This window comes from Eutrema salsugineum, unplaced genomic scaffold, assembly GCF_000478725.1.
Source record: "Eutrema salsugineum unplaced genomic scaffold, Eutsalg1_0 scaffold_22, whole genome shotgun sequence".
NCBI classification, from domain to species: Eukaryota; Viridiplantae; Streptophyta; class Magnoliopsida; order Brassicales; family Brassicaceae; genus Eutrema; species Eutrema salsugineum.
Genome location: NW_006256812.1, coordinates 828,749 through 843,859, shown reverse-complemented (window position 1 = coordinate 843,859; position 15,111 = coordinate 828,749). Strand labels below are relative to the sequence as shown.

At 33.4% G+C, this 15,111-nt stretch overlaps 2 protein-coding genes across 3 annotated transcripts; both read right to left on the bottom strand.

The window, feature by feature from the left end:
- Positions 1-527: 527 nt before the first annotated feature.
- Positions 528-1,959, bottom strand: LOC18015714 (AT-hook motif nuclear-localized protein 22). The gene has a single exon (XM_006397661.2). It carries the CDS (start codon positions 1,640-1,642, stop codon positions 683-685), a length of 960 nt encoding a protein of 319 aa, XP_006397724.1. The 5' UTR covers positions 1,643-1,959; the 3' UTR covers positions 528-682.
- An 8,194-nt stretch (positions 1,960-10,153) lies between these two features.
- LOC18015713 (LOB domain-containing protein 18) lies at positions 10,154-12,506 on the bottom strand. Of its 2 annotated transcripts, none has more exons than XM_024155039.1 (2): positions 11,959-12,506; positions 10,154-10,753 (listed from the first exon to the last, which is right to left on the bottom strand). In XM_024155039.1, the coding sequence occupies exons 1-2, from the start codon at positions 12,322-12,324 to the stop codon at positions 10,346-10,348; spliced, it is 774 nt and encodes a 257-aa protein (XP_024010807.1). In that variant the 5' UTR covers positions 12,325-12,506; the 3' UTR covers positions 10,154-10,345. The 2 variants fall into 2 exon arrangements, with proteins under 2 accessions (XP_024010807.1, XP_006397723.1); XM_006397660.2 differs by having other exon boundaries at positions 10,154-10,768; positions 11,959-12,503.
- Positions 12,507-15,111: the final 2,605 nt, after the last annotated feature.

The window sequence follows — 15,111 nt, the reverse complement described above, 5'->3', positions numbered from 1 at the left end:
AACCTCGGAACAATCATCTCTCCTTTTTTTTCTTAATTATTTATCTTCTAACTTAAATTTTTAATATTTTTCTTTGGTATTAAAATTATAATTATTTATTTATAGCCGTTAATATTGGATATAGGAATAACCGTTGTCAAATGTCTAAACAGGAATCTGACCCCCAAAAAAATGTTTAAACAGGAAAACAATGTGAACTTTTCGGAAAATGGGTTTAGAGTTTGATAAATTAGTAACGGACTAAAAACAAATATTTGACCCTATACAATTTTTTAGTTTATTTTTGACATTGTTAGTAAGTAACCTGTTTTAACTTTAAGTTGTAGCATTTTCTTGGTGTGTACTCGTTGCACGTTATAACCTTTCAAAGAAATCATAGCTTATGCAGTATAATTCATCAAATACGCAAAAGCTAATCTATCACCAACACAGGAAAGTAAAACTCGAAACTAACCAATTATAAGCTAGCTCCTAGTCAACGCAGCCACACAAAAATCCCTTCTCAAACCTAAAAGATCGATCGATCAAACTAAATCCCACGACCAAAACGGTTCTCTTGCGTACCACGAATCTTCGTTAAAGGCTACAATTATCTTTAGAAAAACAAAGAAAAAGAGAAATTTAAAACTTGACAGAAGAGAGAATATAAATTAAAAACGACTAACTTTTTTTTTTCCGAGATTTAGAAAGATGGTCTCGGAGTTCCCCAATAAGCTTCAGCTGGCAATTGAACAGAATTCATAAGATTCGGAGGCAGTCCTTGTATAAACGACGTAGGATCTTGCATCAACTGTTGCTGCTGCTGCGTCTGCGTCTGCGACTGAGTCTGCGTTTGCGTCCCACCGCCCATAGATGCGTTTCCATCGATATTATTAGCAACCGCTCCAGCCGTTTGCTGCTCTTCCTGATCATCTTCCTCTAACGGCAACCTCTCATACGCAGCGTTCCCAAACGAAGCAGCCATAATCACCACGGGTCCCGAAGCCATGAGTGGGCCCACCACGCTCCCTCCAACGACCTGTCCTTGACCACCGGCTAAGTAAATCGTTAGACCGGACGCAGCCGGTGGAGCCGGAGGAGGGAGAAAAGATCCTGAGAGAGAGAGAATCTCGAAACGTCCGTGTAAGTTAACGACCGATGAGCCACCACCAGGAACCGAAGCTGGTTGTCTTATGGTAACGTTCGTGACGGCGCCGTTTCCGCTCAAAACGCAGATGCCACGTTGGCGACGGCGAGCGAAGACGGTGACGCTTTCCATGACGTCACACCCGTTAGCCACCTCCATTACATGAGATTTGAGGGCGTTTGCGCTGTCTCGAGTGATGATGATTGGTGGTTTTGGTTTGTTTTTGGATCCTGCTGGTCTGCCACGTGGCCTTCTCGTGATATGATTATCTCCTCCTCCGCCGCCGCTTTCTCCGCCGGAGCCGGGAGTGTTTTGATCTTTTCCGGCCGAAGAGTGCTCGTTGGGATCGACCTCAGCGTCTCGGTCGCGTTTTAGCCCGCCAATTCGGTGCTGGTCGATTTCATGGCCATGATTCTGTTGCTGTTGCTGCTGATGATGCTGAAATTGATGATGTGGGTGAAGATGGAGATCTCTTGAGAGAAAAGGTGGAGGAAGAGTGCGAGAGACTTGATCCATATTCTCTTGATTGAAAAAAAAAAAGTAAAAACAGAAAGCCAACAATTGAAAACCCTAATTAATTGACTTCTGATCGTCTTATCATCCGTTCGAATCAAGAAAACCAGTAGCTTAGGTTGAGGATGAGGATGGATACACAATAGCTCAATTCAATTTTTCAAGGGGAAAAGAAAAAGGCTAATGTTTTTGAAGAGGATAAAAGAGAAAGAGGATACAAAGTCATATACATGTAAAATGAAACTGGAGCTGCACTAGTTAGTAATACATGAAGATGAATCTTGTAAGGAGAAGAGAGAGAGGAGAGAGATGGGTTTAGGGTTAGGTCTGAGAGGTTAAGGTTAAGAGAGTATTCAGATGGAAGATGGGTTTAGTTTTGGTTTAGTCTATAGACAGCGTGCCGCATGGGCGGTGTGTGGGTCCTACTTAATGTGTCATTTTGTGGGGTCTACATTTTTTTTTCTATTGTGTAATAATAATTTTCAGTTGTGTGTTTGTCTGCCTTGAATTGGAAAATAAATAAAAAGGTTTTTATTATATTAAAAATCACTGAAAATGTTGGATGAGCTTTACTAGATAGTCCATGGATGCGTGGGATTATATCAAACATTATAATGGACACACAAAGTGAAGCGCACGAGTCTACTTTGAATCTCCAAATTATTTTGTTCTTTCAAATTAAGCAGATAAATTAAACTGATGCATATATGTATGATCTCGTAGCCGGTACATGCCTTAATGTACGGAAATTACATAATTTATCAATTCACGAGTCTTATATTTTAGCCAACATTCACCAGTCTTTTTTCTTTTATATTATATACATATCCTCGATATGTAACGGTAGAACATTGAAACCAGAAAACCTATCTGTATGTATACACACATTCAAAACTTAAAGAGCAACGGAGAAAATTACGATCTGATCTCTATAATCAATACGATACATATAAGGTGTGTAGAAATATTCCATTTTTCCTTTTAAAAGCCATTAGTACAAACAAAACAAAAATATGTACGTCAGTACGTGTTGTGGAGATCAGTATTCATTTTGTGTTTACGTATAAGTTTTAAATTTGCGTTGACAGAGAAATATTAAACAAGCATTAACGAATATTACCACATTTCATATATATATATATATATATATATATATATATTATAGAGGGTTCCTATTGGGTTATTTGTATAAAAACCATATAATTGTTCTTTTGTCCTCGCATATATCTTTTTGAAAATATACTTGTGTTCGAATATATATGTACGTTAAGATTGATTAAGATGCATGAAAGTTAGTGACAAATAATTAAGAAGCTGAGAATGTGAAGAAGAGACGTTATTGTGGTTGAATAATGACAGAACCTGTTTTAAATATTTTCACTTAACATCTAGGAGAAGAGAGTCACTTATTATATATCCTGAGCGTTATGTTATTTTCATGAAATCTGATGCCGATTTTTTTACTCAATAAAATTTATATAGTCCTTATATATATGTATAAATAGATCCGTATAAGATTCAACGATTTATCATCAGTCAAATTATTCTCCACAAAATAACGGTGTTAGTCAGTCAATCATTTTTTTCTCATAATCGGTAATGCTTAGTTGGTTTTTTGTGTTAATAATCACATTATTCTTTTAGTTCTCACGATGCTAATATTACACGATATTATTAACCAAAGTGAAATATATACAAAATATACCGATTAGATAGTGAACACTTTACAGTACTGAAAAATTCCACCATTTCGAAAGTTACCAATTATTCAAGAAAAACTGAATTTAATGCCTTTACTTCCAGTCGATTTGTTTTGTTTTGTTTTCTTTTTTGGCTTTTTAGCATAAAGAAAATTAGTAGTAGTATTGGTAGTATTATTATATATTCAGAAGTTGCTGATGGATTAATTATGTATGTTCGCTCGATGAGGCAGATTCAAGCTCGTAATTCGCGAAGCTTGGGAAAGACTAAAGAGACAGGAAGTAGAGGGAAAGAGAAGATGACAGGCGCGTCAGACGCCGTTGGATGTTTGTCCCCGTCGGTTGCGATGCCTTAACGTAAGCGAAGACCAGCCAGCCAAAAACCAGCTCACACTCGCACGTGCTGCAGCTGACACGCGTGAAGGATTCATTTAATGTAAAAATCACTTAAAAACTATATTGACTCATTATTTCTGGATATGCCTTAAGATCGAAAGGGTGGCTTTCACGTCACGATGGGAATATTTCAGGTCACCAACGGGTGATTTGTGCAAAAATTCCCTACTCAAAATAATTACCTTAAATATGTCAAATTTGTCCCGAAATATGTAAAGTAACTTCAGTTCTTGTTCACCCCACCAAAGTAACATTCTCCGGACAAGACATGTCAAAAAGTGTTTGACAGTGCCACTTCTCGTTACTTTCTGTTCTCCATTTTATTTTTCTTAAATATTTACATGTTTTTTTTAACAAGGAAATATATACATGTTTATTACAATTGTTTTTTTTTTAAGAATGTAAAATTTATTCAATCAAAACAGTGTTACATCAAGTGCATCTGTTTTTTAACTTTAGAAGAAATAAAATTTTACAATAGAAATTAATCTCTCGTATCAAACTAAAAGAGGAGACCATCTTAATAGTCTTTATCTCCTTGAAGCTTGATGGAGCTTAAGCGATTCCTCACACTTTTGTCGATCATCTTTATAAGTTTCACCGGAGGTGAAGGGTCTTCTCCGTGTCGCCTTGAGTTTCTTTCTCGCTAGATGCCATATATTGTAGCTTGAATCGTATACCGTAGCACGAATCGAGACACAATTGTGAGAGATGCGGCTTGGGTGAGATGTATCAAGTCCTCCCAATTCGTGGTAAATTTCTCCTTGAGGATGCCTTTGGCCAGAACAGTCCATATCTGCGAGGAGTAGGAACATCCAAAAAACAGATGTTGTTTGGTTTCCATCGGATGCTGACAAAAATAACAAGCCGGATCAACATTTGCATTCCACTTTAACATTTTTTCTCCCGTAGACAATCTGTTCTGCATAACAACCCAGTGGAAGAAAGAGTATTTTGGTGTGGCGTGCTTGAACCAGACATCTTCCGCCCAAGTACACATCGTCTGTGGTTCTCTGATGAGTAACCGAGTTTCTTACAATTGTTTAGATACATGTACATATTATTTTTCAAAAATTGATGTTGTAATAAGCATGGAATCGCTGTTACATTCAGTACATATAAAGACAGCTCTTGGATCCTGTTATGATTCTACCATGCTTAATAAAGTGGATAAATGTTTTAACATAATAATCAATTTGTTTCATTTTGCGGACAGTATTTAGTTAATGTTGGATACTGGAAGTTTGAAGCTTGTTAAATGTTGTTCAGTTAGACCAGCATTATATTATTGATATCTTAATTATTGTATGTATATCTAGCTTTTACTATTTTAATGTGATTCATTAATTGTGTCGGAGTATTTAGTTATGATAATGCAGCGTTCACACATTAAATTATGTATACTACTATGCATCCCTTACAAGTTCATAATGTCTACCAAAAGGTCATTTGCTTTTGTTTTCTTCTTGATTCCATATTATATGCATGATATATTAAAAAAAAATATTCAACCAATACGATGAAAAAACAAGGAATTATAGATATGATGATTGGGGAACAACCTTGAGGAAAATCCTTAGTGTCTATACAACTATACATATATATATGTATATATGTGCGCGTGTGTTCTATATTTTACACATATATATATAGCTTGCACCTTTGTTCGATAATCATATACATTTTAAATTACAACGTTAAAAAAAAAAACGTTCATGAACATGTAAACCTACGGACGGTATCCTCTTTGAATTGCTTTACTTTTTAAGGTTAAAATTTGGAATATATTACCAAAAAGTGATTCTTACAAAGATTTCCGAGAGCAAACTTGATCGGATGGATGCAAGGAGTTTTTAAATCGAAAGACATTATAAAGGCAACATAGTTTTTCAATCGAAGTCGAATACGTATGCCAAGATCGAGATAAACATATATACGTCATAAACACTAGTAAACCACGAACAACCACCACAATTCGAAACGTCAAGATCCGATCCTCTTTTCATTGTTTCAACATGGTTCTTTACTCTTTTTTTATATATAACGACTCTTAACCTCTTTTCATCGATCCTACTCAAATTTCCATTTTCATTTTACCCAATGATCTATAATTCTATTTTACCTTCCGTGTATATTTTTAGTATGTCTTTCTTTAACTGTTAAACTTTTCCATGTAAAACATGTATTAATTGTACTCCGCACATGATGATACAGTGGTTTAAAACTTAAGGCTAAAGACGTAAAAATTTACTATTTTACTTGCGTGTAAAGCATTAGTAATTACAAAGAGAGAGAGAGAGAGAGAGAGAGAGAGAGAGAGAGAGAGAGAGAGAGAGAGAGAGAGAGAGAGAGAGAGCAGAATGTGTGTGTTGACCGCATGGGAAGAAGAGAGAGATGTAGGTTGAATCTGAAACCAGGACGTGTGGGCGTGATTCTCCCCTTTCCCACCCATCTCCCGCGGATCCCGCTGACACCCGACCCGAACCGGGTGGGTGGACATCGGACTAACCACTCGCATCTCGCTTCATTTGTCTTCACTTGAAATCCAATTAGGAGGGGGCATGTGGCTCTGAAACCCATATTACTATATTTATAACTAGGTAATTACTTTTTATTATTCTTTTTAATACCACCAAATCTGCAACCATTAATACACTTGGATCATTACTCACTAAAGCCTAATTAACATGTTATGTAACCATTTTCTTGCAGATATCGAGAAATTTGAGAATAACTAGATATTTGGACTGTTCTGTGTATAATCTCTTAGCTCAGTGATTCGCATATGCTCATTAATGTCGTATCTTACTTGGGTTTCCTCTTCCTTTTCTATGTCTAGAGATTTTTTATTTTTTAACTTGGGATAGCTAACTCTCTCTTTTTTTGAAAAAAAAACTTGTCATCTGTTTATCTTAAATCTTTCAAAATTTGGGAGGCAACATGTTCACTATAAATCGGTTAACTTAAGTTCATGAAGTATAAATAAACTCAAATTTAAATTAAGCATTAGTTATTGTTGTAAACTGTAATTATAAATTTTGAAGTGCCATAAAACCGAGGCTGAGATGTTTTAGATGTACGTAGTTTTTCAATTTTGAATGTAAACAAAAAGACTAACATATAGTCTCTGATCAGAACTTACAAACTTTCGATTTGTATTAATATCGTTGTATATGAATTATAGACGATTAAAGAAAGAGTTAACAACACAAAGAAATTTATGCTTTTATTGAATGATATATTTTGGTAACTTTTCATGTTGAAACTTTCATTTAAAACATCTAGTTTTCTCAGTCACAACCTCAAAATATGGAAAATATAGATTTCATACTAGTGGAAATTAAAAGCTAATGGTTGATTAAAGTTTGTTTAAAGTGAGAGGAAAGGACGGACGTGATAGTTTAGACAAAAAGAAAACATAGCTCGATGCATTTCTTTGGCATCCAATATATTTTTAGATCTGTGTAAATCCACGTCGGAATTTATCTTATATATAATTTGAAGGAAAAGGCACTCTAGCTTAAGGACATATAACGATCGGATTTGGAATATTAAACTCGCAATAGACAATTATATTTCTTTATTGTTTAGTGTTGAAGAGAGACAAAAGACATAGTCATCTATTTAATTAATTATAACAAGATATTACTAAATGTCATTTTCGAACCTATATTATACACTACCTAATCAATCAAGTTGGTGTTAGTGTCACCATAACATCGTTCGTTTAAATCGCTTGCACACCGTTCCATTTTTTCTCAAGACTTAACTCTTGGAAACTTCCCTTTTAATTTCTATCTACCTAAAATGTACCCGCTAAAATCAATATAATTGATCCACTATATATGCGACTCAAAAACCAAAAAGATACATGTTGAAAAATGGGGAAAATGAAAAATGGGAAATAAGAGTTCAAAATAATGGACCGAGACCGAGGTTGTCATGTGAGTGATAGCGATTTATTTAGAATTATCAATTATCTTTTATCTTCTTTTGAAACGAACATATGCCTTGAGAACTTGGTGCCAAAATGTCAACGATTCTCTAAACATCAACTTAAGCATCAAAGCACGACGTGTTTGAAGTATTTAAATTATATGTAATTACAATCCTAATCTGTTTATAAATATGTTTTTATTGAATTCATATATTTTTTTGTTGTGCTGATTATGGTTCTTCATTTCTTATTTAATCAATGATAGAAACAATAATATGTTTATAATGGATTATTAGTTCAAGGTTACTTTCAATTTTCAGAGTTGAAGAATGAGAAAAAGGGAAAAAGTACTTTCTCAAAAAAAAAAGGAGAAAAGTAACACTTATATATAAACCTTTGACAACTAGTTACTATTTCAAAGATGTAAAAGAAAAAGACGACTAGTCTTTCAAAATATAATTATTAAATGGCCTAATTCAGCTTTTTGTAAATCATATATAAACGGATGAACAAAAATGCGTTTATATTAGATCACATGCTAACTTTAAAATATTGTTGATAAATCATTATTACAGTAATAATCACGATTTTCTTTTTTGAAAAATCCTTTTATACTATTATAAATTTTTAAATTTTTGTACAAAAATTAAAAAATATTAAAAAATTGAATGTAAATGAGACAAAAAAAAACAGTATATACTCGAAAGATATTATTGCGATTATAGCCGTGAGATATACGTATATTATATATCTATCAGCTTAAGCAAACTTATTTTGGGTCTAATACCGTAGATAGAACTCCCAAACGTGTTTTATGCATAAAAATCAATATATTGACTTATTGAAGATTCTTATAGAAGAGTCTTATAAGAAGTAGATAAAAATTTCCCAGAGGATGAAAAATACCTATTATACTATTGTCGTAAAATTATATTTCCATAACTAAATTATTTAACAACTAACTATCACAATAACTATATAAAGAAAAATATCTTAAAAAAAAAGGAAGAAACACAATCACAATAACGATAAGAACTTACTTTTTATAGAGAGACAGTCAAATATATATGATAAAATCCAACCTATGCATATGGAGGTTGTAAAAAGAACATTTTTATAGTTAGAAATGTGATCCCAATTGATAGATAAAAAATAGTATACAGGAAGGAGCTCCGACATGTATGGAAGTGCAAGCTTTGTTATTCTAATCATGTAAGAGTTTGATAATATGCATATGCACCAAAATGATTGCGTTCGATGTAATAAGAAATTAAAAAGTGAGCTCGAAATTAAAATTTACAATAATATATAGACGAAGTTAAATGACTAGCTTTCCCAGTTTCCTATTATTTACATATATATTTGTATTTATAAAATACGTTATATCATTTCTTTGGCTTGTTCATATAGATTTATTAACGAATCTCACGTTCATGAGCGCCTTTAAATAGTTACATATATCTATGTACTTTTTAATTTTAAAAACAAAGATAGCATTTCTATGTTTATTTAAGTTCAAAATTTCACTTATTCATTAACTGATGACATTCCATTCCCAAAGCAAGACAATATATATGTCTGCGATTAATCATATTACCTACAATCGAGTATCTTCATACTTTTTGATGTTTTAATTTCTTTTAATCGTGAGATTGCCTGATTGGCTAATTAATCAGGTCTACATGTTGTATTTTATTTGTAAAACTGAATTTTTGATCGGTTACGCTTAAATTGTAAAAACCGAAATGTTTTCAAACACTTATCCAACAGCCTAAAACCTTACACACCCGGATTTCAGATGACCATCACAATCATCATATGACAATCGTATCTTTCGGATGATAATTTCGTAAAAAAAACATACCCTTTACAATATCAGCAACCACATCGATCGTATTAGGATTAATCCACTTATAACTCGAAATAACTATGTATAAAAATATTTACAAATTAAGAGATAGCTAAACCTAGCTGTCAAACAAGAAAAATTAAACCTAACTTATTCCCATGTCTAGAGAGCTTAAGCCTTAACAACTCTTGAAGTTTTACGGCATAAGCGTCATTAAGCTCATCAAGTCCATTAAAAAGTGTTATTTTTTTGTAAATAGGCTTCAATCTTAGCCCAGGCCCAATAATATGTAGGACAACCTAGACAAGTAAGCAACTAGTCACAAATTGATAAAAATGCATGAAGCATCAACAATGAAAGAGCAAGGCATCTTAGTACTCTCGAGATCGGACCTCTGTATTTTACATTTGCGGGGTTTTTGTTTTTGGTCGGAATTTACATTTGTGCTTTAATTTATGACAAGACAACCGAACCGACAAAAAAAAGTATATTGAAATGAACCTATTTGGAAATATTAATAGTCAAATATCCAAACATAAATTTAAACTAGTGAAAAGGTCCTTTAATATTTCCAAATAGTGATCAAAGATTCATAAATTTATGAAGATATATAATATAGACGGGAACTGATTATATGTATGTACTATGTATTAATACAATGTAAATGTATTAATACAAGAAGACAAAATACTGTATTGATACAAGGTAAATGTCAGAATTGTTTTGATCAAAAGTCTTTATAATAATCCAAGAAAATTAAATTTTATTGAGTAGTAATTTAATTTTCCTAATAACAAAGGGAGATATATCGATCAAAGCCAAACTCATCTAGACATGGACCGAGACGGCGAGTCGTCGGTGGCTGCCGGCGGAGGAGATCCTTGTCTATGTAGGAGCTCATGTGCTAATGCTTGGAGGTCACTGTTTCCACCACCGAGCCCCACGGCGGCGGGGGAAGATGACGATGATCCACCGTATTGTTGACGTGGATCAACAAATCTTCGTTGTTGTGTAGCCCACGACGAAGACGACGTCGTTTGATCAAAGATAGAGGCTAAATCGTACGTCGAGGGTAATGGTGAGACTGATGAAGGTAAATCGGTTATGGAAAGAGGTGGAGTAGGAGTGAAGAAGAGTGCTTGTTGTTGCGTTTGCGGTAGAGGCGCTGGTCGCGTTTGCGGTTGAGGTAGCTCTAGGGATGCCAAATGGGCTTGTAAGTAAGAAACTTCTGCCTGTAGATTCACCACCTACAAATTGTATGACATATGTAAATATATATATATATATATACTATGTACACTATGTACACTTGACGAGTAAAAAATTGGATGACATATGTAAATATATATAGGGTTAAAGACTAATCATGATTAGTCGGAAAATAGAAAGGGACTAATCATTAAAGTTTCTGAAAATTAGGTGAAGATGCAATTGATTGCCAACATAATACGGTTAATTTGATCAGTGAGATATCTTTCTCTTAGTTTTTACTTTTAATACGCTTAACGTGCATAGTCAAAATATCCCAAATTAGTTACTACGCGTTTTTTCAAAAAATTCCCGATTTCATGTAATTGTTAGTTACTTAAAACTCTGACTAGTTACCTTTTATTCACCTTGATTAGCTTATCGATTAGAAATGGAACTAATGCATGTTCGATTGTTAAGGTTGTTTATGTAAAATATTAACATAGAAAGTAAATAATAAAACTGACACGCATCATACAGATTCATCCTTTATTCTCTTTGTTGAAGGATCACATTTCACCCCCGTATTACATGGAATATAGGCATGAATTAAAGACTACCTGTGTGTCACAAATCATCGAAAATAAATAGAAAAAAATTAAACTTAAAGAACCTAATAATATCGAATTAAATAAAATGATTATTTTTTCTCATTAGAAATAAAACGATTTATAGTGAAAGTAGGAATATATGGGTATATATACGTATTAACACAGAAAATTGTACCCCGACCATTTCCCGAAAACCAGCAAAAAACTCTATATATTTGCAATGGGACTTGTCGACGACCATATCATTTTTATATAATTACCCAGTACATTATCTTATAATTTTCAATAATAAATTAACCAGACAACCATTCTTCTTTTTTTTTTTTTCCTTTATACTCAAGTAGAAGATTACAAAACCAAGAAAACTCAAGAAAATGACAAACTCTCGGAAATATCAGACGATCTCATTAACACACAAACAAATTTCATACCTAAACGAACTCTCATGAGTTTAAAATTATAGTACTATATTATTCCCAAACGAAACCGAAGTTTGCTACTTTGGAAAAGAAAAAAAAACGTAACGTTCATCAAAATATCGGGGTTATTAGTTTAATTCGATCAATTAGTATGTTTCACATAGTATTATTTTCAACACATTCTGATAATCCTTAACCAAAAAAAGGTCAATTAGTTACCTGTTGCTGAAGAGCAAAGATGTGAGCGACGCAACCATAGATAGGGTCCCTTATCCGAGCCTGAGCTTCATAGCAAATGGTTACAACTGCATCGGACCGTCGATGCACCGGTATGTGTAAGAGAAGCTTCGAGACGTTGCTGGCTCCAAACACTTTATGGACCGCCGCAAAATAAGCCGAGCCTTGCTCCGAGTCGAAGTATGGTGCGAATATGCAACCCGGAACACACTTTCTCCTTAGGAACTTGCAAGCACCACATGGCCCACCACCACCACCGCCACTACTTCCTCCTCCACCACCAACACTACTTCCTCCACCACAACCACCACCTCCCACGGCGGTGATTGTGTTTCCACCGCCGCTCATGACAACCCCCACGGACGATCAACAAATTGTTGTTCTCTCTCTCTCTTGCGTTTAGGTTTTTATTTTGATGGGAAAAATTGAGGAGTTTTTGTGTTTTTGTTGTTGAAGAAGAGAGGAGAATTTGAGAAAAAGGGATGAAGAGAGGAGAATTAGGGTTTGGTAAATAGGAGAGTATAGAGAAGAAAGTCTTTAAAGCCACGCGACGACAAAGCTAACAAAAAAAACGATCTTCCTCTCTCTCTTTTACTCTTTCCCTCTCACATTTAGTTGTTTGCGTGAAGCAAACATGCGATAAGTCTCTTCCATTATTCTTTCTCACAACCTTTAATTACTTAATTATATTATTTTATTTATAAATAAAGAGTAATAAAAAGAGAAAAATGTTTAATTGTCTATCTCTCTTGGAACATCTCGTGATTAATTTTTATTTTCCAAGAAAAATAAAGTTCTTGCTGCTTTCTTTATTGATGTGAATTTACATGTGAATTGTATTTTTTGGAGATATCTTACGACTCTTAGTTTATTCTTCTATGTTTAAGCTACGTACAAGATTTATAAAGAAAATGCATTTTATATCCTTAAATATGTTTTAAACTATGACTTGACGGCCTATTAAATTAGGCCATCAAATAATTTTAAGCTGTGGCTTGTAACCATAGTGAAAATAGTGCATTTCTCCCAAATTTGATAGCTATAGTGTTTGAATTCAAGCTGCGAGGTGGTTAAGACGCCAGCTATTAATTTATTTTCTTAAAGATTGATTTTCCCAAAATTGTATTATCTGAAAACAAATGCAAAAGCATACGTAACTAATCACATACCTTTCTAAGTAAAGGATAAATATTTTGATTAATTAAATGAATTAGTTACGCTTACTAGAGAATGACTCGATCGCCAACTTATCTTTCCAAATTTATAAAAAAGAGCTCTGTTAAATCATTCATTCCCATATATAGTAATATTTTTTCCCTCATATTTTCATTTTAGTAATTCACGTTTCCCATCGAGATGATTTCCGTAAAATTAATGTAGAATACGGTTGTGTTGGATTCGATTTCGGTTTAGAAACGAGATACGAGTGAACCAAATGAACCAGGAGTCACAATGTCTTAGTCTCTCGGTCATGAAGGAAACAAATACGTAGTTACGTGTACCAATAATATAAGTAGACGTGGTTATAATGATTGTAACTGCCTAGCGAGTGAAAGATCAAAACAAATGAATGACGTCATTCTTCACGTGGGTCCTACACGCCGTTCCCTTCGAAAATTAGTAACGCCCCCTTGCTTCCCTCATTGTCTCCCCCACGCGTATTTATACTTATCATATAGTATATAGATGTACTCTGTATAATTCATTTTATAAAGAAATATATAGTTATATGAAAAAAAAAATGAACCGAAAAAACCGAAGGTTACGTTGATAATATGTAACCTACAAGATGATATCAACCTAATAAATTAACGTGTGAAAAAAAAAATCAGCATATATATATATATACTAATATACATCATACATGCATGAACATTTAAAAGATATGCATGACCATACAATTTTGTTTGGGCATGAATTAATGCATGAGTCAAAAGACAATTCTTACTATCATAAATGCTATTCTGTTTTGATCATTGATTAGTCAAAAACATCGTCGAGTTCTATAATAGCGTACTAAATGAGAAATGAGATAGTGTAGGAGGTGGAAGTGACATGGTACCTCAAATCTTGGCGATGTACAAAAAGAGTCGAACATCGGATCAAACATTAATTAATTTAATTCGCTATGACTTTCCTCTTATATTGTTTCTTTGTAGCTCACTGTATAGTTAATTATAGACCCTTAATTCTATACAGTATTACATTGTCATTGATCGATGCGCTTTTGTTTGTTTTGCTGGTGAAACCTTTTCTTCCACTCGTGCAGTCAACCCCCAGTTTGCTTATCATAATATTCTCATCGAATCTGGTAAGGAAAATATATGGATTATACATCTTAATTATTTTCAAATTTAATTGACGTAATAAAATCTATCACATACATGCGTTATTTAGCTATTATTCCTTTGAACTCTAAGAACCACCGGTCAATATATACTAAAAAATAATAGTAGAAAATGATAATGTGTCCCCTAAAACCAAGGCAAAGCGGTTGATTCAAGAGTTTCAAATTAAATGGAAGCTGATGATACAAGAAGTACACCACTAATTAGTCTTCTATTTGTGATACTTAATTATTCTCTCCGTTTCAGAAAGAGTGTTATTCTGACATTTTTCATACAAATTAAAAAATAAGATAAAAGGTCTTTTATACCCTTATTAATTTGCAGAAAATGATTTTTAGAATTATATTTATAATTAATTTTCTGAATTTATTGAAGGTAAAAATGGTATTTTATATTAAAAATTACATTGGAATTTTAAAACGATATTTTAAAAAAAACAAAAAAAAGTGTTAGAACGACGCTATTTATGAAATAGAGAGAATAATATTTTAACTAATATCTAGCAGAGGGTAATTTTGAACCCGGTTGTTCACTTACTCGTAGCAACTATAAACTATTTTTCTTTAATAAAAAGGTGCAGCTTAAGACAACTTTTATTATCATTTGTTTATTATCTGGTATTCAACCCTTTCAACTGGAAAATTTGATGAGGGGAGACAGTAAGCAAATATTCTTGAGAATTTCTCTTACAAAAAATACGTATCGGAGTACTCAGTAATCGTAGATTTAGATCTAGCTAGCACTAATTGCAAAATTCTATAATATTAATCGGAATGAATTGTTAGTT